At 37.7% G+C, this 23,543-nt stretch overlaps 1 protein-coding gene across 8 annotated transcripts in view; it reads right to left on the reverse strand.

Moving 5' to 3' along the window:
• The window catches only part of LOC108698483 (muscleblind-like protein 2), a 71,605-nt gene that overhangs the window by 12,428 nt on the left and 35,634 nt on the right, over positions 1-23,543 (reverse strand). For 7 of the 8 annotated variants that reach the window (XM_041572796.1, XM_041572797.1, XM_041572798.1 and 4 more), the window contains 5 exons: positions 15,979-16,143; positions 10,830-11,030; positions 7,711-7,947; positions 4,359-4,412; positions 840-990 (listed from right to left, as the gene is read on the reverse strand). In XM_041572796.1, the coding sequence (XP_041428730.1) occupies positions 840-990; positions 4,359-4,412; positions 7,711-7,947; positions 10,830-11,030; positions 15,979-16,143 (808 nt within the window). The remainder of the gene's footprint in view (positions 1-839; positions 991-4,358; positions 4,413-7,710; positions 7,948-10,829; positions 11,031-15,978; positions 16,144-23,543) is intronic. The other variant, XM_018230001.2, reaches the window with a different exon arrangement.

The following is a 23,543-nucleotide window of genomic DNA, read 5'->3' on the forward strand; positions in this document are numbered from 1 at the left end:
CTAGCGCAAATTCACCAGCGTGTCATCATTTCGTTCGGCGATTTACTAACAGGTGCTGGCATAAATTCGCTAGCGAAGTGGACCTACTCTAGCGCTACTTCGCACCCTTACACCAGACGAAGTTGCGCTATGGGGAATGGGACGTAACTACGCTAATTCACTAGCTTGCGCATTTTACTGAACGTTACCTCTTGCGCTAGACTTGCCTTCGCCACCTGAGACCAGGCGACGTGCAATAGAGTAGATATGGCTTGCTTCAAAAAAAGTTGAAATTTTTTCTAAGTCCCAAAAAATGCTGGCGTCTTTTCCTTTTTTAAGGGTGATAGGCTGAAAAAGATCGTAAATTGTTTTGGGGTACCCTCTTTCCCCCCTACATTTCCTAACATTTGGTACCTAAACTATACAGTGGGCACATGTATAGGGCAAAATAACAACTCTATTTTATTTTATGAAGCTTTCCCAGCTTGTGTAGTGTAATGTATTTGCTGCTTTAACTTGGCACTGTATGCAAATTAGGCATCGCTAGCTTAACTTCGATTTGCTTGACGAATTAACGCTAGCGCAACTTCGCTACCGTTCCCCTCCCTGAGCGCAACTTTGGATCTTAGTGAATTTGCCTCCATGACTATGGAATTTAGCTACAAGGCTAAACCTAGTCTTTTAAAATGATAGTGACTTTGTGCCCTCTGCACTACACTCCAGACAAAAATGGGTAGATGATATCATCCATAGTTATCGTTCTGATACTATTAATGGCTCTGTAAGTATTATTGCAGAGAAGAGATGATCATTTACAGCTTAGACTTACAGTATAAATATCATCCATGAATATTTCTCACCTGTAGGGATAAATGTAGGTTGTTGTAACTGCATATTTGCTAGAGCCTGTTGGTAGTGGAAAACACTTGGGTTAAACATTGTTGTGGCACCATTGCTCTTCTCAAGTGCTGGCCTCTTTGGTAAAGGTTGAAGTGCTCCAGGCTGCATAGCCTGTAAATGAAGGAGTTATTAATAAATAAAAAAAAAACCTTACCGGGAATAAAGAGGCAAATCACATGTACAAGTTAACAGAGTTTGATATATGTAGTATTTATATTCATATTTATTTCCTTAACACGAAACAGAAGGTCAAAGGTGGAAGAAATGACTAATGTGTAGCACTCACGACTTTAAGGGGGTTATTTACTAAACTCCAAATGCAAAATCACGAAAAATTTGTGATTTTTTTTATTTATAAAATCTGACTTAAAAAATCATGAATTTTTCGGAATTTATTAAACTCCAAGGATGGTAAAGTCTGAATCTGAAAATCTGACATCTCAGACCTGTCGCGGTTGCATAAACGTCAATGGGAGAAGTTCCAATTATTTTTTGATGTGCGCTGGGTTTCGTGCAATACCTCGAAGTATTCGGGGTTTTCGGGGGCGAAAAACCATGAAAATCGGATGAAAAAATCAGAATAAAATGTGAAAATCTTATTTTTTTTTCCCGCAAAGCAAATTTTCTGGAAAATGTAATAATAAATAAGCATTAAAAACCCAAGTGGATTTGATCGGAGTTTATAGCAGAAAATATTGAGATAAATTCGGACTTTGATAAGTAACCCATTAGTTTCTAAAAGCAAATAGTTGTTGAAAGATGCCAGAGCTGTATAGCAAAAATACTTTGTGAGGCACACATTAGCCATTACTGGGTTTTTAATTATCAAATAATTTCACAAAGTTACAGGAGGTAAAGAGGAAGATTATATTGTACTGATACATATAGTTGTGGGTAACAGAAAATAGTTAACATTGATGATCGGTTTACTTTTTCAGGCACACTGTGCTGGTGACCTTGAAACGACGGCCTTGTCCAAACTAGAAGATGACTGAACAACTAACTAAATAACTAGGATTTGCAACTTAACCAATCAATCAAATCCAGCTGCAGTGTTCCTAAGCATTTGTCCGTTTTAGGAAAAATGCATTTTGGTGACAAAAGTACACAATTGTTTTTAATACCATGTTTCTCAAAGTACAGTGATGCAGGCTTAAGTCGATATGCTTTTGGCTGAATTGGTCGCATTTGATCCTAGAGCTCTGGATCATGGTAGGGCTCATTTATAAGCACTAGACAAACTTGTACAAGGGAAGTAACCCATTGCAACTGGTTGGTTGCTGCTCAGGTGCAAAATTGTTAATAAACAAGCCCAGTATGATTGGGCAGCAGTGTTAACATTGAAGCCACTTAGAACAAATTCGTATAAAAGTGAGACTTATGACCGGAACTAGATGGGGTCAAATTCATGTTAAGAAAGAAATGGAGGTATTTTATAGATTCCCAACCAAGGCAACATAATGGTGAGTCAAATTAAGGGTTGTGTTATATTATGGCAAAAGACAAAATTGCTATTATTTTAATAATTAAGCATTAGTCTTTACTGGTCTAAAAAAGGTGTTATGTAATAGAATATACTAAGTTTGCTTAGGTGCAGTAACCCATAGTTACCAATCAGCAGATACAGTTTACTGGTCACCAGTTTAAAAATAAACATCTTATTGGTTGCTATGGGTTACTGCGACTGTGCAAACTTAGTGCCTTTTATTACATATAAAGTTCTTTCTGACCATACCCAAGACAGAATGCAACAGTACCCAAGCCCAAGGTTAGTTATATTTTAGTTAGGATCTACTGTTTTATTATTACAGAGTAAAGGGAAATATTTTTTTAAGATTTAAATTATTTGATTAAAATGGAGTCTATTGCTTTCCCATAATTCAGAGCTTTCTGCATAACCGGTTTCAAGATAACAGATCCCATCCCCACCTTTATATTACAGCTTGGTAGCAAATGTGGTTGTGTTGTCACAGCACGATTTTTCATCTTGATCAGCTCCAAAAATGGAAAGATAATTTGACAATTTTGCCCAAAAAAGCAACTGGATTGTCTGGCCTTATCTCACTGTTGCCAGCTTTAATGTATAAAATGTCAACCTAGCCATACACATTGAGATCCCCTTCTTGGTGAGGTTTCAGTTTGGCCACCTCTGGGCCGGGACACATCTGAGTCAATGTCTGAATGATAAAGCCTCCTTTGGAGATCTGTGGGACAAGAAACCTATCAACACACCGATCTCCTCCCCCAAAGGTATTTTCAAACATACCCAATAGATATCTGGCTGATTTTGGTAGGGTAGGCCTTCCAGGTTACAGCATACAGGGAAGAGTAGTATAATAGCTCTATATCTGTTGCCCACAACTAATACGTTTAAATCTAATACGTTTTTTAGACAAACAGAACAGGGTAATCCGTTTACCACATAATTAATGAACTGCAGACTGCCTAGCAGAGGAAAATATTTTATGGAAAAGTGAAACAAGAGGATGAAGAGTAAAGTTACGTGGATATGCCAAGAAAAGAAAGCAATGGGAATCTAATATTATTGCACACAGAGATGAAGACATTTGGTTTGCAGCACATTGTCAGAAATAGCAGCATGGAATGTAATCTCCATTGTTTCTAAAAAAAAATTCAAATCATGCCTCATTGCTATTTATCTTTAATTGCCACTCCCACTTAAGTTGTATGATCTCATCTTAAATTTCAATTGATACAGCCCAATTTACATATTTAAAGTGGAACAGATTTCAAATGTCACACCTAAAGGTCACAAGATTTATTTAAATTCATAGTAAAATGGCTTAAAATGAATCCTGGCTCTTTGGTTGGATATTGAAATAATTTTATGGTGCCTTCTGCTAAAACAATAGGCAGTATTTAATAAATGTTTCCTTCCCATTTTTTCCCATGACCTAAAACATGATTCTCATCAAATGGCCCAGTATGCGATAAATAAAAACAATAAATATAGTATGCCGTTTTATAAATATATCCGTGGCAATAAAAAACTTTATTTTTTGCTTTATGCTTAACTTTATTTTTAAAATTTTTATATGTACAACTTGCCCTGGAGGGCCATGACATATGGAGGAAATTGAAAATTATTATTCATCGTTTGGTATAAAGTATGAAAAAGGAAACATGTATGCATGCATAATATTGGGGTCTACATATTGATACAGGCAATTACTTCAAGGTGCCTACCCAATGCACACGTCACATGTAAAGTCATGAAACTATCTCTTGCTCCTAACTCCCCTATAGTTTTCCTTGTTTAACTTATTATAATGAAAAAAAGGTACATTTGAAATAAGGTATTTCTAAATCATATAGCATGTAAAGGAAACCAATGTAGTTTCTAGGCTTCATGGATATGAATTCCTCATTGACATGAGCTGCAAACATTGCATGGTATAACGAGGAATGAGCTCTCTCAGATGATCACATGCAAAGCAAAAGGTCAAAGATGCAAGTACCAGGTCAAGGGTTGCCTTGTGAGGTCGCTTCAGTGATCTGACAGTTGGTTGAATCTTATTAAGCAGGCAGGGAGCGCGTGATGGAAATGAGCCAAGGGGGTCAAGCACAACAAAAAACAGCAAGCAGAGGTGCATCATAAGGAGAGGAACATTGTGAGGATGAAGATAAGAAGAAAAAAAACACAAGAATGCATTATATTAAGAAATCTAAGCATGCACAAAGAATGGTTACTACAGTTATTTAATATTATTGTTAAACCAACTTTTCAGGCTTTTTTGTGCTGTCAGCACAGAATAAATTGGGGTCATTAAAACGTTTATGTACCAGCAAATGCACAGTGTGTTTAAAGGAAACATTTGGTTAGGTATGTGTAACTGGCATTTAACAAATGTGTCCTGTCCATGAAAAGGTTTAAAGGCAAACAGAAACCAGTGAACAAGCACTGCGCTGGAAAAAGGTTGCCACAAAGTAGGTTTGCAGTGTGTACCCTTTTTGACGAATCTAATGCAAGTCGGAACTGCATATTTTCTGGCACTCGTGCATTAAAAATACATCTGCACGTGATTTTTTTGCTGCAAGTCTGTTGTAAAAAATGCAAAGAGAATCTTTGGATGCAAGTAATTTTAAGTAATTGCGCCACAGTGCACAATAACTGTATCCATTTTTGCTAGTCCACAGCTGTGGTTGTAGTCATAGAAGTCCTCACACTTACCCTAACACTTCTCACAATGCTGTAAACCTATTGTTTGCCGACACTAAAGGTGGCCATAGACGTAACAATTACGATCTTTCTTGGAAAAGATCTTTCCAAGTAAGATCTTCGTTTCAATACACACTTGTAGAGCTGAATCGTCAGATATACAGGTAGAAACAATAGAATTGTACCTGTATCTGACGATGCAGCACTTAACAATGGACGATGTTTGGGTGCTTTCAAAGGCACCCGTTCAAAATTTTCCATCCAGCCCGACCGATATTGGCTCTTTTCCCACCATACACGCTCCAAATATTGTACGAAAATTCATTTTGCACGATATAATCTGGCCGTCTATGGCCACCTTAAGGGCATATTTATTAACCAATCAGATCTTTTCTTTTTCGTTCTTGTAGATGACAATTGCTAATTGGTTGCTATGGGCATCATCATTAGTGATGTTTGTCTCAAATGTTTAAAAAATGTACCCCTATGTGTTTTCTGTCAATATGCAGAAGAGTCATGTCACATATACTGTAGGTCGTTTACACACGATCCCTCACGCTCCTTTCCTCTGTCAGATTTTCTCTTTTTAACCTCTTTTTAAGCAGTGTTTGTATCCACCTCAATCTATCCCTTACTCTGTCCCGCACTGTGATACTGTAGTATCCCTGTTCTCCCCCATTTCATGTTGCAGATCGTGATCACTTGTTCCTTCCCAGCTGAATGCATATTACAGGACAGAGTAAGGTAAGGCCAATCAGACCATGCAGGTGTGGTGTGAAAGGTGCGGTGGAGAAATCTTTAAAGGGGAACTAATTCAAAAATGAAAATGTAAAATAAGTTTCATCATACTAAAATAAGAAGTCAAAATCAAATCACTCTTCATTATTTTCCCCCTTATGATTGTCAGATCTAATATATCCTTTGGGTGGGCTCCTATTGCGTAGAAGATGCTCACTCTTTTATAATCACTAGAAATCATGTCTCTCTAAATGTAGGATTTGTGCCGAAGTCGGTTGGTTTTGCTAGGTATTGTTTGTGCTGGAGTTGAGTGAGCTGTAATACATCTGCTAGGAAATGGATCCCCCTAAAACATATAATATCTTACCTAGATCCATTTAAAATCTGACACCTGTCTCCTGCATGAAGAGAGAATAAAAAGAAACAGATGCCTAGAGGGAGATGTACATTTAGTACAGAATTTTAATTGATTATATTAAAGTTCCTTATATCAGTATGATGAAGCTTAGATTTAATTTTCATTTTGTGATCCCCTTTAAGCACACAACTGTCTGTATACCATTCATGCAGGAAAACATCCAGCATGAATAACATTGCGCAAAATACTTCAGTTTCATCTTCAATGTTTTCTATGCACTGCACTATTTAAACAATGCTGCTTAGAAGGCAAGTGGTCAAGAAACCTGCTGTTGCAGACTACTGAGAAACAAAGCATGCCATTTCAAACATGCTTTTCAGTGTAAAACTAAAAGCGTTATAATCTATTTTCTGATTTAAGCCATTTTTTAAGCTTTTCTTTTTAAAAAAGACAAATCGCTGTTTTTAGAAGTGGTAAAAACAACACATCTTGTCCCTGTCAAAGTCCCTGTTTGACAAGATGATTTGTTTTATATTAATACATAAAAAAAGGACTGGCTAAACATCTCAGTGGCTTTAAGAGTTTCCAACACAGAATTTCCACTTGAGCAAAGGGGAAGTGATCAGAGATACAATACATTTTCACTGACTGGCATACTTAGCCTGTTGGTCTTTGACGTATGGGGTTAGACAGCTCTGGCATAACAACATGAAAATAATTGTCACAAACTTCTGTATACTTTGCAACTTTAAAAAAAGGCTATAATATGAATGTATTCCTGATAAAAACAAACCTTTAGTACTTTCAAAATAGACAATTAGACCATTGTACCTTAAGAAACTACATTTTCAATAAGTAATTCAATTATGGCCCAAAACCTTTATCTGCCAGGTGAAATAAGTGTGTGTGATAGCTGTGACTGAGATCAATACTGTTATGGGCTGTACATGTTGATATTTAGCAAACTAGTTTACCCTTGGACTCTTGTATCTTTATAACTCTCTAACGTTAGCCCACACCCCACTCCTTTTGTTGCCATCCTGCCCAACTTCTACTGGTAGTTAACAATTTACGATTGTCTACAAGTAAATCGATAGCAGAACTGTACACATGAATCATTTCCTAAACTGAATTTCAACATTTTCTCCTGAATGCGTTTTGCAAAGACCAAGATCAAGCGTGTTTTTGCAAAAGAATTATAATGTAGCGAGTGGCATTCTAAGACAGATTTCAATTGGCCTTTGTTGTTTTTGAATCATAAATCTGAAAAAGTACAGTCTTACAATCTACCACATAATAAATGTTCAATTAAAGGTGAACTTGCTCTTTAGAAATGGGATTAATCTAGCCCCTCCATTTGTATTTGACCCACAAGTTTGGACAAATTCTGTTCTCTTGAAAAAGTAATGTTTACTAGTGCTAGTCTGTGATCTTTTACATTATATTTAGTTTGTTCAGGTATTGCAGAACCTACTCTTCCAAGTGGTTATAGGGAGTTTAATTAGACCCCAGGCACCTGTATATGTCCCCAGATACAGACAGGGCATGGCCTTACCATGGCAGCTGCTGCTGTTTGGTTCACCTGGTGCTGGGCTGCCTTTATTTTGGCTTGCAAGTGTGCAGGGGGATGAAAGTACTTGCATTTCTCCCGAGAGCATCTCCCTTTGATGTAATCCATGCAAACAGTTACAGTGTTTTCGTTTGTGTCAATCATGGCAATGTCTATTGGGTGAGCATAACGGCAGTCATTCTCACCACGGGTACAGTTCCCTCGCTGGAACTCTCTGCATACCTGCAATAAATGAAACATACAACTGTATTAATTTTTTTATGTTAATTTGTTAGATATGCACATTTATTAAAAAAAAGTACAGTATACTACAATAAAAAACACTTTCTTATGACTGTGTTGCATTCTGCAAAAAAGATAGAAATAATAAAAATATATAAAAAGTCATCTGAAATGCTCAACAGTGCATTGTGTACTGTATATCTATTTTTGAAATAGTACTGTGAGCTTTTTGCCTACACACACTCTCTAGGGGAATGCCTAGTGGAGAAACTGTAATATTCCCTTCCAGTCAGGTCATTAGGTGGCAGCTAAGAGTGGAGCTGCCAGTAGAGGGTGTGCTCCCATAAATACCTGGGGGTTCTGGCCTGAGACAGAGAGCCAAGGAACCTGAGCTTGAGAGAGAAAGCTGAACTTCTGTGAGTAACAGGGTGCTAACCTTGTGGTGCAAAAGGGGGGTTGTGGGTGTACTCCTAAGGCTAAGTAAAAAATATATTAAAAGTATAAAGGAAATGCTACTGACTTCCATTATACTTTTATTATATATTTTACTTAGCCATAGGAGTGCACCCACAACCCCCCTTTTTGTATCTAACCTTGTGGTGGTCCAGTGTGTAGGAGAGGCCCATCTTGCTGAATAAAATTGAAGTTCACCCATATCACATGGCAAACCTAAGGGCTGTCCTACACAATTAGTTACTTTAGGATTCCGTACACATTGAGGTTTCAGCAGTATTGCATTTACTGACGTGTTTTTTTCCCTAGAGATAATCAAGTAGGCCGGTGCCCTGTATGATATTAAAGAAAAATACAGTACATTTGCTTAGAGTGCCTGGTAAACCTCCAGAGAGGAAGGGAGCACTACGCAGAGTGGCATTTCACTGGAGATCCTATTAACAGTACTTACCATGCCTCTCGGTTTTATCTGCCAAATAAACTTATACCATCATTTGATTGTAAAAACCACTGGATATTTGCTCATCAATTTAAATGTGCTCTTTTGGGCATGTACAAAACAGAACTGGTAACAGATTCAAAACATGTTTCATGTCTACAATTATATCAAGTATAAGCCTACATAATGGCTTAATTGGAAACATTATGGACAAACTCAGTCAAAACCTGCCTGTGTATGACCAGCTCAAGTTTGTTTTATATTGTACTAAATAATATTATATAACTAATTCCTGTATCATAGAGTTGCCCAACAGCTATGGTAGCTTGAATACAGTCAGAAACCCCAGATTTTGGCCCCTGTTGCCTTTGTCATTGTCAAGTTCCCCTTTGGGCCACTGTTTTGTGCCTTCTGGGTTGCATTATAATTTAGAAAGCTGTTGTCAGCAGGACTTTGAAGGAACAGAAATGTAGGTGTTCCTAAAGTGTCACACCTACAGAGGTGACCTGACGAAGAGAGGTGCAACCCCCCCCCCAAACGAGGTTCTGCACTTGAAATGGCAAAACTGGCTTAACATAAAGGATTTATTCCACAGCAAGAAGTGGTGAAGTGCTTGCCTTTCCTGCAAATATTAAGTGTTGACGTGGCCATACATCTAAAGAATAGCACCACCGTATCCAACAACACCTGAAGAGTGTAAGTAGTGCTGCCCATATCCCTCATTTGACACCTAGAGGGGTGACAAATAGCTGCCATCAGAAGTCTCGTGTTCTTTCACATAGCATATATCAAACTTCTAGTTTTCACTTGCGCTACAAGCGGTTGGAGGTACACATCGCTGGTAGCTTTTGCCTTGTCTCTCAGTTCTTCTCAGGCCGGAGGGGGGGTATTGGCTCCATCTAATGGGGGTGCGAGCGATGCAGTGAATCAGACAGTCATTGTTATGTTTCACAGTTGTTGTATATATGTGTATCAGTGGCGGAACTACCGGGGGAGCAGGGGGTGCGAGCGGGCCAGGGCCCGCACCCCCTCAGGGCCCCCCGGCAGCTCACGCTCCACTGACAAAAACGGCCAAATGCGGCTGAACGGAGGGGGGGCGGGCCCGGCTGCGCGTCACGCACCAGGGCCCGCCCCCCTCAAGTGACGCTACTGATGTATATGTGGTATAAATAATCGGGATCCAATTGCATTCCCTAGAGATTCATAACCGGTGCTAGCATTAAGCCCTCTTATAGTACATTTACAAGTCTTGCTTGGGTACATAGAGGTCCTATTCTGTTCCATAAAGCAAAGTACTACAAAAGGCAGCAAGTGTCAGCAGCATTAGACATGATACAAGCTGCAAAATCACAAGGGGTGTTGTGATTTTTCAGTACCATCCATAGACAATGGTGACACGTACAGGAATATTCTGGCTGGTGTTTTTTTTGTTTTTAAATTAAAAGAGGAACCAATTTAAATTCACTGGGGGGAGCTTAACAAATTGGTATTCCCCAGTGAATTAATCAATTTATATACCAATAGACTATTTTCCATTATGTTCATATGGAATATTCTCTTTTAAGAGATTTCCTCAGGCCACCGCTTATTGACACTGATGTCAGGCAGTAGTTTGCATAATCATTTACATGCACATTGTCTTTCTTCATGCATAGCGAACTTTACATGCACGTTGCCAGAGCAACTGGCTACTGTGCATGCCTCAGCTTATGCCTAGGCTTATTTTATACAATATTTATTTATACAATACAAATGAAATTTTGGCTACACATGTTTGAATCTTGCAATATTAATTAGCCTAATGTAAACTATTGCTGCTTGAAATAGCTTTGCATATAAATTAGCCTAATAAAGCCTACCACAGTGAGGGGTTCAAAGCTGCCTTCCTCTTTAACTCCTTAAATACCCTGAATTCTGATCATACTTGATGTAACCTTTTTCTAACTTTAGTCATTGTACATTAGGTCACATGTTGTCAATAATCGCATACCTCGAGTTTGTCTGTGCGCATAAGTTTCTGACCAGCAGAGCCACCAGGTACTGTAACAGCTGGGTTTCCAGAGACCAAGACAGGAGTATTTGTTAGAAGCTCAGCAGGAACTAAGCCCATTCCTGGGGACATATGACTTAGGTATGGGCTAAAAGCCATGGATGGATTTGTAGCAAGTGATGGTGTCACAGAGAATGTGGTCTGTTGGTAAGAGAAAAATTGCATTAGTTATTTAATTATTACATGGTTGATGGTAACAAACACATCACTGATTAACTGGCCTGCTAAGATGTTTTTCATCTTCAGACCTGCTACATTGACCAACTGGACGTCTAAAATGCCCAGGAATTCCCCCTAGAAAATGCTCCAAGTTGCTATATTACAAAAGGGATTGGATTATATAACAAGGTGGCCAGTGGATTCAATGGGTTTGTTATCCAATATTCTCTACATGTGATGAAACAGTAAAGAGAATGTGTAGCTGCCCCTATACTTTAAAGCAGGGATCCCAAACCCTGTGAACCCGTGAGCAACATTCAGATGTTATAGGAGTTGGGGGAGCAACACAAGCATGAATTATGTTCTTGGGGTGTATAATAAGTGCTGTGATTGGCAATTTGGTAGCCCCTAGGTGGACTGTTAACCTACTTGAGGCTCTGTTTAGCAGCATGTGTGGTTTTTATGCTGTTAAAACCATGCCTCCAAGTCAGTAATTCAAAAATAAGTGCTTGGTTTGAGGACACTGAGAGAGACATCAAAGTGGTTGGTGAGCAACATGTTGCTCACGAGCTACTGGTTGGGAATCACTGCTTTAAAGCCTACTTTACACTCCCCAACAGAAGTCAAACAAAATGTTCTCTCTGGACAGATCAAGTGCAACCACAGAATACTGTTGACATATGCTGCCAGGGGATCCAAACATAATATTTAGGGTTGTAAAACTGACCAAACTGCCTGATCATACTTACATTTATGTCAACCTAGTCTACTATGAATTTAATATTAAATCAGTAATTGAATTTCTCCTCTGTTATTTTGGCCAACTGCTTTTCCTCTATACATACTATGTATACCACTCAGTTTTTGATGCTAGTCATTATTTTGTTCTTTAAATCGGTGAAAAAACATGCACGTTGAAGAAAACATTCTGAGGCAACAACAGGACATTAGCAGCACTGTAATTAGAACCTTTCAATACTATAACCATTCAAACAAACTCATTAAAATGAAAATGAGGCATATAAAAAAGCGAGAAAAAAAACTAACTATCCCCAGATATTTCTCTCAACATAATTTCATATTTATTAAAGACAAAAGAGTGTAAAATGTAAATGCAAAATGCTGTTCTCTAGAATGTACTGTATGCTGTTTAAGTCTAGACAGTACCTGTATATAAGATTTACTGGCATTTGAGCTAAACTTGCACAGATTATTTAGTTTCATTAATAATTTTCTCCATCGCATTTCAATCCCATTGGTGTGCTAGTGGTTGCTAATAGGGATACAACTCATTCTGAGTTCTGAAATTCAAATTGGAGCTTTATATATTCTGACCCTGTTGAGCGACATAACCATCTCCCAGAAGGCAAACTATGTGTCTGGGATCCCCAGAAACCCTCACTGTGTCTGACATATTTGTGCTGTTGTCCCTGGTGGGCCCAGGTACAGTTGTACCACACATTGTTGGTTGCAGTGCTGTTAAATTACAGGGCAAACAAGATTCTCATTAATGTGTCCAAATATTAATGAAACTTTAAAAAGCTTTAATGTTTTTAAAGTAATTTAAATATTATGTCTTCATTTCTTAAACTGTCTACCCTAATGATTTATAGGGTTACCTACATGATCTATGCAAAATTCATCTCTCTGACTCTTAAAGGGACCTAACATATGCTTGTGACAAAAGACCAGCATGACAGATCACAAACTAGGATATTACTGGTTTTCTTTAGTCACTGGGCCCTTCTTTAGTCATTTATGCGAGGATGTCTTGAAACTTGACTCAATACAATTCTTGTTTTCATGGTGATCCAGCATAAGTGAATATCCAGTATATCACAAGATATCAGAAGGAAAATGAGTATATCCCAAAAAAGCATTTAAGTAGAATAGCCTAAGTTCTATACATGGGAAACTTCTCATAAAAATATTAGGAATATTTACAATCAACAAGCATTTACATTAACTTATATAGAACTTCATATACCTTATTTGAAGATTTAAAAGGGTGGTTTGCCTTTAAGTTAACTTTTAGCATATTCTAGAATGGTCAATTCTAAGCAACTTTTCAACTGGTCTTCATTAATTTTTATATATTTTTTTAAAAAATATTTGCCTTTTTCTTCTCTTTGCAGCTATCAAATGTATTGCTATCGCTACTTATTTATACTCATCGTTCTATTCAGGCCCTCACATTTATATTTGTCTCTTTCTCAAAAAATGCATGGTTGCTAGGGTACATTTGTCCTGATTAGTCCTGATTTTGTGAAGTGTTCATTAAAAGAAAAGTAAACATGTCTACCATGTTTTCATTTTATGGATTGTTCTATTTTGCCATAACTATTGTATTACAGTATATAGCCACTGTCCATTTGGCCACTGATGGGAAGATGGATTAGATTTGTTTCCTTACTAGTGTCACTAGTATGGGTATAAAAAGTATGGTCCTATTAAGCATAATCAGAATATGTAATCAGATTATATAAGGTTAATTTTTGACGCTGAAATAAAATTTTTCCAAAATGAACCCCGCTATTGCTGATGAAGGTATTGCTATTCATTTAAGCATTCATTTAAAGTCATTAAACAGAAACTGCTAATTATTTTCCAAAAGCAATTAGGGTGTAATGATATCTATGTCAGCATTTAAATACCATAGATGGCTTATAGGCAGGTTCTGGGTTAAGTGGCAGCCATTCAAATAATTATTCATATTCAAGTTTTAGCAGAACACTCGATCACTATTCAATTAACATACAGCAACCTTTTATTACTGACCCTGCAACATTACAGACTATACAGAGCAGAACCCACAGAGTTCCAGCTTTAAGTAGTCAAACCATTGCCTGAACAAAAACCAACAAGCTAAAGAACGTTCGTAATTTTCGCTTATGAACCCTCAACTGAATATGTTCTGTGTGAATTGAACAAGGAAACCTTAATAATCATATGCAGTCAGAAAGCAAATTCTATCACTGCTGGTGTGCAGAGGCTGTTCTAGAGCAGATGACGTGAGAATGTGTCTTTAGCAACACCAGCCCATAGTGCTCTATGAGTATGCACAAACTGTCTATATTGGAGAAGGAGGATGACAAATAAAGGTGTATTAAGATATTTTAGATGTGGCAAGATGTTATGTCAGTGGATATTGTCTTGTGGGGTTTTTGCGCTACCAGTAATGTGCAACTGTCATTAGATTTTCATTGGTTTGTGTTTTTACATAACAATCATAAGCAGTAGCTTTCAGCACTTTTTATTGCAGTCAGACACCAAAGTCCTAGCAAAATAAATCTTTGTAGCATGTTTTCTTTTCAGCTTGTATTTTCTTACACTAACAAAAGGCCCAGTCCTATTCTCCATTGCCAACCAAGGGCTATCAGTTTAATAATAGAAAATGCCATCAAAATAGAGCTTATTCTATTTTATGGTCAGAAATCATTTTCCATTCTCACAAAGATGCTCTGTGCTTTGCCAGTGACCTGTTACTCTGTGTCACTCTATATAGATAGTTTACTGCTGACCAGCAATTGGCTTGGGCAGCCCAAAATACAAAAGGATATCGAAACTACTTTCCTTCTAAAACGTATAAAGGGCTCTTCTGAGGATCATACCATCCGTGTCTTTTCCTAATTGATTGTTTAGTGGAGCCATTAATACATTATGAAGCTAAAATGCCATTAGATTGGTGCACCGTTGGTTGCATAAAGTGCCAAAGTGGCACAAAAGGGATACTATATTGGCAATCTGTGGGGTTCTGGCAGATGCCATAGAAAGTCACTATTTAGCGGGCTGGTGGGGAGATGTTTGGGCCTCTGTGTACTTGGAATGCCGAGGCCTATTTTGATCCCCAGTCCAGACCTGTGACTTAGATGGCAGGTTGCAAAGTCCATAAAACAGAGAGTCTTTTTTTGCATTTTGCACCATGCATTTCAGCCTAAATAATTCTCACATGGCAGCACTGCATTCAGGTGGGTTAGCGGGCAGAAGGTAAGGATGGCATATGCTCACAAATGCTGCACTTTGGATAGACTGACCCTAGGCAGAAGAGCTTTCTGTAAAGCACTAAGGGGCAGGCCCGGACTGGCAACCTGTGGGTTCTGGCAAATGCCAGAGGGACTGCTATAAGGTCCCATAGAAAGTCAGTATTTAGTGGGCTGGTGGGGTTGTTTGAGCCTCTGTGTGGGCTGAGTGGGCCTCTATGTACCTGAAATGCCAGGGCCTATTTTAATTCTCAGTCCAGACCTGCTAAGGGGTGCACCCCCTGACTTGCAGAGTTCATAATTAACCCAGTAAATGCATTGCTTGATTCATTTAAAAGAAAATGGAGTGTTGTGCAATACTGCCAGAACAAACCCAGTCACAACAACACATTACACTAGAAGCTCAGGGTGCAGATGCTGATTCTATTAGAGAAACAATAAAGGTTGAACTAACTTCCTTCAGGTAGCAAGGTTAAAAAGCACATACATACAAATATATTTATATGCCGTATATTTCTTCGTGTCACTTTTATGTTAGAAGAACCATTCAACCCCACTTTATTGTGTTTTGGATTGCACTTTAACAGTCGAGTTGGTGTAACTCAAGCTGACACAAAGTAATTAGGGTAGTGACATTATAAATGTCATAACATACCTTATTTTCTCATAAATGTCGCGACTCATTATCTATCCGTGTTTACGTTTCCACTGAAATGGCATTATAGTGCTAGCTTAAATAACATGATCTTTAGTGATTGATAAAGGGTAACAGGAGTTATCTGACATGGTAATGATATTTGAAATGGTTTTATATCCAATAAGTTGAGAAAGTGTAGATGCAGGTATAAGTATGGCATGTCTAATAGAGGAGCTATGATTTGTCCTCAGTAGACCCACATTGGTTAACACAACAAGAGATACTGTTTTTTGAGTATATCAGGACCACTTACGATTGGCTGTAACTGTGTTCCTGGGAGCATGAATTGCATCTGCTGTGCAAGCATTGCTGCCGCTGTCTTTTGCTGTATGAGATTGTTCCTTCCATTGATTTCTAACTGAGTTTTTAAGTGCGGGGGAGGATGCAGATATTTACAATTTTCTCTTGTACACCGACCCTAAAGGTAAAATAGAAAGAAAGAAGGATAAGTTTTATGGAGTACATAGAGGAAATCCATAAATAAAAAGCTGAATCGGCTTAATACCTTCACCACATGCAACAAAACTATTTCAAATTGATTTTACTTATACTATAATAATGATGATGATAATAATAAAATCCATTTAACTCAGACACACTGAATTGAACAAACCTGTGCAGGCATTTCCTTCAGCGAACGTGCTTGTTACTGATATGATTCATTAACAAACACAGCCCCATAGCTATTGGTTCACTTTGGCCTATGTTGTATAGAGGCCTGAGCTAAACCTGCTGTAACATGGTGAACAAGCTTTAGCACAGATGTGTTCGCTGTATTTGAATGGAAAAAACTTGGGTCTGGCCCTAGAATGTTGCTCACCCATAGCCCAAAGGCACACATACATTACCTGTGACACCATGCAGATACGGTGTATGTGTAAAACAGTTGCTAATGCATTTTTGAGCTAAAAAGTACCAAAAAACCCTTATGAATACATATAGTCAGTATAAAATGTATTTTTCCTGACCATTTACTTCCAGTAATCAAGTCTTAAGAAACTAATTCATGGCATATTGTGATCTTTATTACTTCATTGTAGTTGTCTCTATAGGAGTGATATCACCATTCTTGGTTGTTGAAAGATTCAGAAGAGTTTCAGAAGCATTGTAGCATGGAATCTCACAAGCACATTACAATGAAGATATCACATCATTATATTGTTGGCAGAGTAAGTAAGTCTTTGCCATGCTACTTGTTCCAGATAATGGCTGGCAACAAAAATCTTTAAATTATACTGCAAAATAATAAAAAAAAGCTCTGTATTTTGTATTTGCTCTTTAATTTATTTATTTACTTGATAGTCACTGATATCCGATATGAGCTGCGGTCAGTGTCTGAAGGTCATGCATAAATGGACACGTTGGCTGTAATTGCATTTAATCAATTGCGGCCATGACTGAAACTTTTAAAACGCTTCACTCATTAAGATTGTCTCATTGAATGTAAAGAGCCTAAGCAGCCCTTGGAAACCAGTCATAGCAATCTGAGACATCCGGAGACTCAAAGCAGACTTAACAATGCTGCAATAATCACATTCGAAAGCATCTGCGAATAAACTACTACAATCCTAATTTTTATACTGAAATATACTGAACCTACAGTGCAAATAGAAAAGCACAGTTTATAGCCTTGATTAATAGGGACAGCCCCATGTCAATATTGTAAGGCTTTCACACAGTTAAAGCTATAATGTCCTAAATACTGTACAACTAAGACATCAGTAAGCCAATGAGATGCTGGATATTCGGATTCTGACTTTTTCCATCCTCGAGGTATAATAAATACTGAAATTTTTTTTTTCACAAAGAATTCAGTTAAAAGAACTCAAATCTTTCGAGTTTTTGGCATTCAGACTTTAATAAATAACCCCCTAAATATATTTGTTTCCTTTAAGGATAATAGTTGAATTGGATCTCCTGATAGGACCTTTTTTTAAAAAAAAAATAAGCATCAATACAATGTGATACATTTCACATTAGGATGTTAGTTAATAAAATAAATATTTTCACTGGGTGCACCTTTTATGGGTTATGTCATTTATTGTAGATATATATCTTAGGTCACCCAGGATTTCAGGGGGGTCTCTGCTCCTGTCATTGGGTTTTCATTAAGTTCCATAGTTACTCAGCAGATATACTAGCATTTAGAAATTCAAAAAAAATATGTGCTGAATATAAAAATGTCAGATCTGAGTGGGAATAAAATATTACATACAGTATATTGCTGTGATTTGTCTCCACTTAAATCTGCCAGGATCAAGTAACTGGGCATTTGTTCTCTACCTAGGAAGATTGTTAGATGTGTTATTTACCTCTCATCTCTGCAAAGAGAAAAATTTTAAATAATAGGCTTTATCCAGCCAATATACTCTTGCTTGATTACAGACCGTACAGAGCCTACATTTGAAAAATAAAGGGTTTCTGAATGAATGGTGCAATAGACATCTTTCAGCTTGTCTAACCCTCCCCAGCATTAGGCCTTGGCTGCACTTCTTGTTATAGCTTGAGCTTTAGAGCGCAATGCCATAATTGGTTGGCATCTGATGTTGGCCTGAATGAAGAATGCAGCACTTGGGTGTACAATGGCACTTCTGTTTTATATGTCAGTGTCCTGGAAAAGCATTGAGAGGAACAAATACGTAACCCCTTGAGTTGTGAAAGAGTCCACAAAGCGGTGGCCCTTCAGCCGATTTCAACATAAACCATGGTTTTTACAAAGGAATGTCTAATGAAAGGCAGTAGATGCAAAGACTACTAAAAATAAGTGCTGATTATACATGCTATTGCAAGATTTCTCTTTAGGTATGTATGCCTGCAAACCTTCTAAATAACTTTATAATGTATTACAGTATTTAGACTACCCTTTTCTTGATAAAAACAGTAGCTAGTACTGTTAAGTCCTTTTTGAAGTGAAAGTGCCTGAGCAGTCCCTGCCTTTCAAAAGCTCATAGCCGGGGTCTCTGTAAAGAAATACTAAATGTAGGTTTCCTAAAGCCACATTGACAGCTTATGTCTGAAGACAATCTAGACACTGCTGTGTATCTCAGTTCTCCCTGAGAGAACCACAGCAATCAGAATACCCAACCATTTGTGAGCTGGCACCCACTCCATTTATTTCAATGGGAAACATGCTGTCTGTGACTGACACTAGCACGGTCATTGCCCATTTGTTTCCTATTCATATAAATGGAAAGCATTTGCCAGCAAGCAAGGGCCTGAGAGGACCTCGCCAGTTAAAATGTTCATTCTGATCATTCTCTTAAATGACCTTTGCTGCAAACAATAGGAACTTTATTAAAGAATACTAAATTGTAATAACAATTGGTTTCCTAAATCTAAAAAATATTCCATTTTTAACATCGCAATGACAGGTATGAAACCCATTATCCAGAAAGCTCTGAATAATGGAAAGGGCATGTCCTATAGATTCCATTTTGTTCAAAAAACATTTTAAAAAATTATTTCTCTTTTCCCCGTAGTAATAACACAGTGCCTTGTACTTGATCCTAAGGTATAATCAACCATTATTGGAGGCAAAACAATCCTATTGGGTTTAATTTATGTTTAAATTATATTTGTAACATTTGGCACCACTAAATAGAAGATGACTTTCCTTCTCGTATGGAGACCCAAATTACAGAAAGATCCCCATATCCCAAGCATTCTGCATAATAGGTCCCATACCTGTAATTGCATGTTCTGATGGGAAAACAATGTATGTTCTGGCATACGTGTGCAAAGTTCTCGGAGGACCACATCTCAAATGTTTACTGCTTTAAGGATGCACAATTAAAGTGCCCCTTTTTAGAATTCTAAAAATGGAGGGACAGGATGTTTCATACCATGATGATGATGGCAATCAGTGGATTAAAGTATTATTTGTATTATTTCATAAGGAACAGTTTCCTGCATGGTGATAACCCTAAGCAGCTGCAGAACACTTATACACGTATTTACACCAAACACATTGCTTCCTTAAAACAAAGTGGAAAAAACTGGTTTATTCAGTCTAATAAATTGGATTGGAAAAAATCTTTCCTTTTCATTCCATAAATGTGGAAAGGTGCCTTTTGTTGAGAGATGGATGGGGCATTAGAGGTTTCTTATGTCCAAATGTTCCTGAATATTTCTTCTTGACATTTTCATTCTCAAAGTATATAGGACTTATTTACGAGCATAAGTGCAGTGTATGGTTTTTTTTTACCCACAATACAGTGTTTTCTCCTCATAATTCCAGGCGTGCCAGCCAGCCATAATTCCAGTTGTGCCCTCTAGTTGGTAATGTGCCTGATGCAATAGTCACTGATTCACTTAAATGTCTGCAATTGTACATTTACTTTGACATAAGTTGGACACAAATGCGCCGAAAATTGTCAGATTCAAGTGTGTGTCAACTCTGGAGCTGTGCCACCTTTACTGCTTTTGGCAGTAGTGTCAGGGTTCACTTGCCTTAATAGGTGAACTGCATGTGATTCAATTAAACAGACTGGCACAAAATGCACAAGTAACTTTAATGAATGGGGCAGTTTTGCACAAACAACTGCAGGAAAAACTGTGCAACTGCCACTGTGGTTTCAATTAATAAATGAGCCATTATGTGTTTGAATTGCTTATTTTAGACAATGCAAAGGTAAGATAATGGGTACATGACAGGGTCGGGACAAAGCTGCCTGGCAGGGGATTAGTAATGGGTTTAGTGACGTAGTTGGGGGGTGGAGTTTAAAGGGGATGTATAGCACTAACTGCTAATGAGGGCATCCATTTTGGAAGAAGAAAAGGAGTCCCACCCTCCCTCACTTGTATTAACCCTTTGGGCTAGTTGTCACAATTGTGGCCTGGGTTAGTGGGGCACAGGTTAAGTTGATGTGGAATGGTGAGTATTGGGCTGACTAACCAAGAGGTGATGAGAGGGAATAGCCCATTGTCACAGCCGGGTGGCGTGTCCCTGGCAATGGGGAGAGTTAATTGAGAAGCTGGAGTTTTTTTACCAAGTCCCAAGTTGGTTAATGGAACTTGGTTGGTGGTGTTGTATTAGTGGTAGCTTGCAATCCAGCGTACCCATCATGCTAGAAGGCACAAGCGGCTGGTGGCTGGTACGATTGCATGCACCTAATTGGGTCCATTGCCAGGGGCCTTGCAGAGGATTACAAGTTACTGGTACATCACTGTTCAGATTTGTATGTTTAAAATGTTGTTAATTTAACTCTTATTGATATGTGTTATCTATTGTTAAATTATGTTTTGTGCAATAAAGCTGTGGCCAAAAAGACTCCAACAAAATAAATGTATGGTGAGTGAGTTGGTTATTCCTAAGCCAGTTTGGGGGAAAGTGGCAGGTATGTCTCTGCCCATGTCTCCCACACCCTGACAGTTTTGTCCCTGACTTGTATCTGATTCGTTAAAAAGCACAGATGCACCCAGCTCATTAAAATGCGTGGTTGCAAATGTGCATGACTTCAATTATACTGTCATTGTGGTGGAAAATGCTGCATTGTGGAAAAAAAATCATTGCAATTTGCCTTCAAAATTGCACCTTGTACACTGCCCTTGATGTAAATGACCATTATATTGTTGAAAATATGCACTAAATCCCAAGTACCATTAAAAACTTTATTTTAGATGTTTTATTGACTTTAACATGCACAAGGTTACTACTTGTTAGACTGAACAAATGTCAGTCAGTTTGGTCAAAAGCTTTCCAAGTTGCCAGACTTCTCTGGTTGAGTGCCTCAAACTTCAGGCCTCCAGGTTTGGCAAATCAGAATTAATACAGGTAACAACCTTACTGTGTGCTTTCATGCCTGTGTACCTATAATCGCCGCATGTAAAGTGCTCACAGAATAGGAGATTTCCTGTGGGTGATAAATCACCCTTAACGTCTTTATCCAGATGGTTTAACAACATTCCCACTTCCAGTCATGTAACATAAAATATTAAAGGATAAGTTCACCTTCACTTTTAGCATGTTATAGAATGGCAAATTCTTAGCAACTTTTCACTTGATCTTCATATTTTAATTCAAATAGGTTTTTTGCCTTCTTTTGACTCTTTTAAGCTTACAAAAAGGGGCCACAGACCCCAGCAGCCAAAATCTATTGCTCAGTAAGACTACAATTTTCTTGATATTATTTTTTTCTATTTGGCCCCTCTCCTAATCATATTTCAGCCTCTCATTCAAACCACTGCCTCGTTGCTATGGTCATTTGGACACTAGTAGCCAGATGCTGGTGAAATTCCAAACTGGAGAGCTGCTAAAAAGAAGCTAAATAATTCAAAAACAAAAAGACAATTGCAAATTGTCCTGGATTAATGAAGACATAATTATTTAACTAAATCTACTGAACATGGGGGATTAGTAAGTGCAGTAAGTTAGCTGCTTTGCTCATGAATCTCCCTTTGGGGCCCTTACACACATGCTTTGTTTTCATAAAGGTTTCAAATGTAGTTTTTAGTGTTACTAAGCATTGTCAAGTTCCATTATGTTTCATTATGTTCAAAGACAACCTGCTGCATTTCTATGTTTTTGGCAAGTGTTCAAAACACAAAAAAAGAGAATTGCATGTTGACCTTAGACACACTCCTCATTTAAATGCAATATAAGTGTTTTGACATATTAAGCCCATATTTTCCTAGACAAGTTTGTGTGTAAGGGCCATAATATGCTGGATCCACTTTCGAAATATGTTGAAACTGAGAAATGCTTTCGAAATGTACTTACTTGCATTAAAATACATAAACGCAATGTATACGTTTTTAGGACAGTTGGAAGTTTCATTGGGGTGAAAATAGCAGTGCATCACGGCACTGAGCTTGAATCATAAGACTGAGTAACTTTTAGGGAAACATTGATCCTAGAATACAATTTACTGTAGTGTGAAAGTCAACGGCACTTATTTATGAACACAAGCGCAAGCACAAGTAGATTATTTTTTGCACTAAAATGCATTTTACAAAAGTTCTTGCACCGGTTCCCTCTCCTTGCTGCCCATGGTGTGATTCTTCCGCACACAAACTAAGAACAACTTGTACGTGCAAGATTTCCCATAGATGCCAATTTGTATTTTGGATTGGTGAATCACAAAAAAGTTCAACTGCAAGCTAGAATTTTTAGCAGTTGCTACATTTGTGTGCATTTTTACCTAGCCCTCATTTTATTTCTGCAAAAGACAAACACTGAACTCTGATAAATGAAATGGTTTGGCTGGCTGAAAATGACCATCTGTAATAAGTTAGAATGTTTCAACAACATTTGAGTATATTTGGTATAAATAATGCTTGCAGCAACATGTGTTTACGTTCTTCTGGGAACTGGACAGACATTGCCTGTTTATTTAGCGCATTTCTAAATAACACCTAGAATCACAAATTTTGTCTACGTTACTGTTGGCAATTACAATTGGTTTTCGGAAAAGTTCTAACTTTTGTAAAGATCTCCAGATTGGTAGTTTGGAAAAAAAACATACAGCTATTTAACCATTTTAATTTCTTCAGAATAGATATTAAGAAACAAAATGGTATATTAATTATTCTACTATTTATAGAAATATATGGTGTTAATGTAAATGATTATAGCACTGCAGTATTGGCTGGATTGGAATTCAAATATCATTGCTGCTCCCCTTATAAGCCTTGGTACTGCACTGTGCACCTCAACCGATAAAGGGGTATATTTATCAAAGAGTGAAGTTAGGGATCAATATAGTCCTCTAGAGTGAAATTCCACCACTCTCCATTCATTTATATGGGATTTTTAAAAGAGCATTTATCAATGGGTGAAAGTGAAAGTTCATACTTTGATAAATACGCCTTTCAAAATCC

The sequence above is a fragment of the Xenopus laevis genome, chromosome 8L (assembly GCF_017654675.1).
Source record: "Xenopus laevis strain J_2021 chromosome 8L, Xenopus_laevis_v10.1, whole genome shotgun sequence".
Classification (NCBI taxonomy): Eukaryota; Metazoa; Chordata; class Amphibia; order Anura; family Pipidae; genus Xenopus; species Xenopus laevis.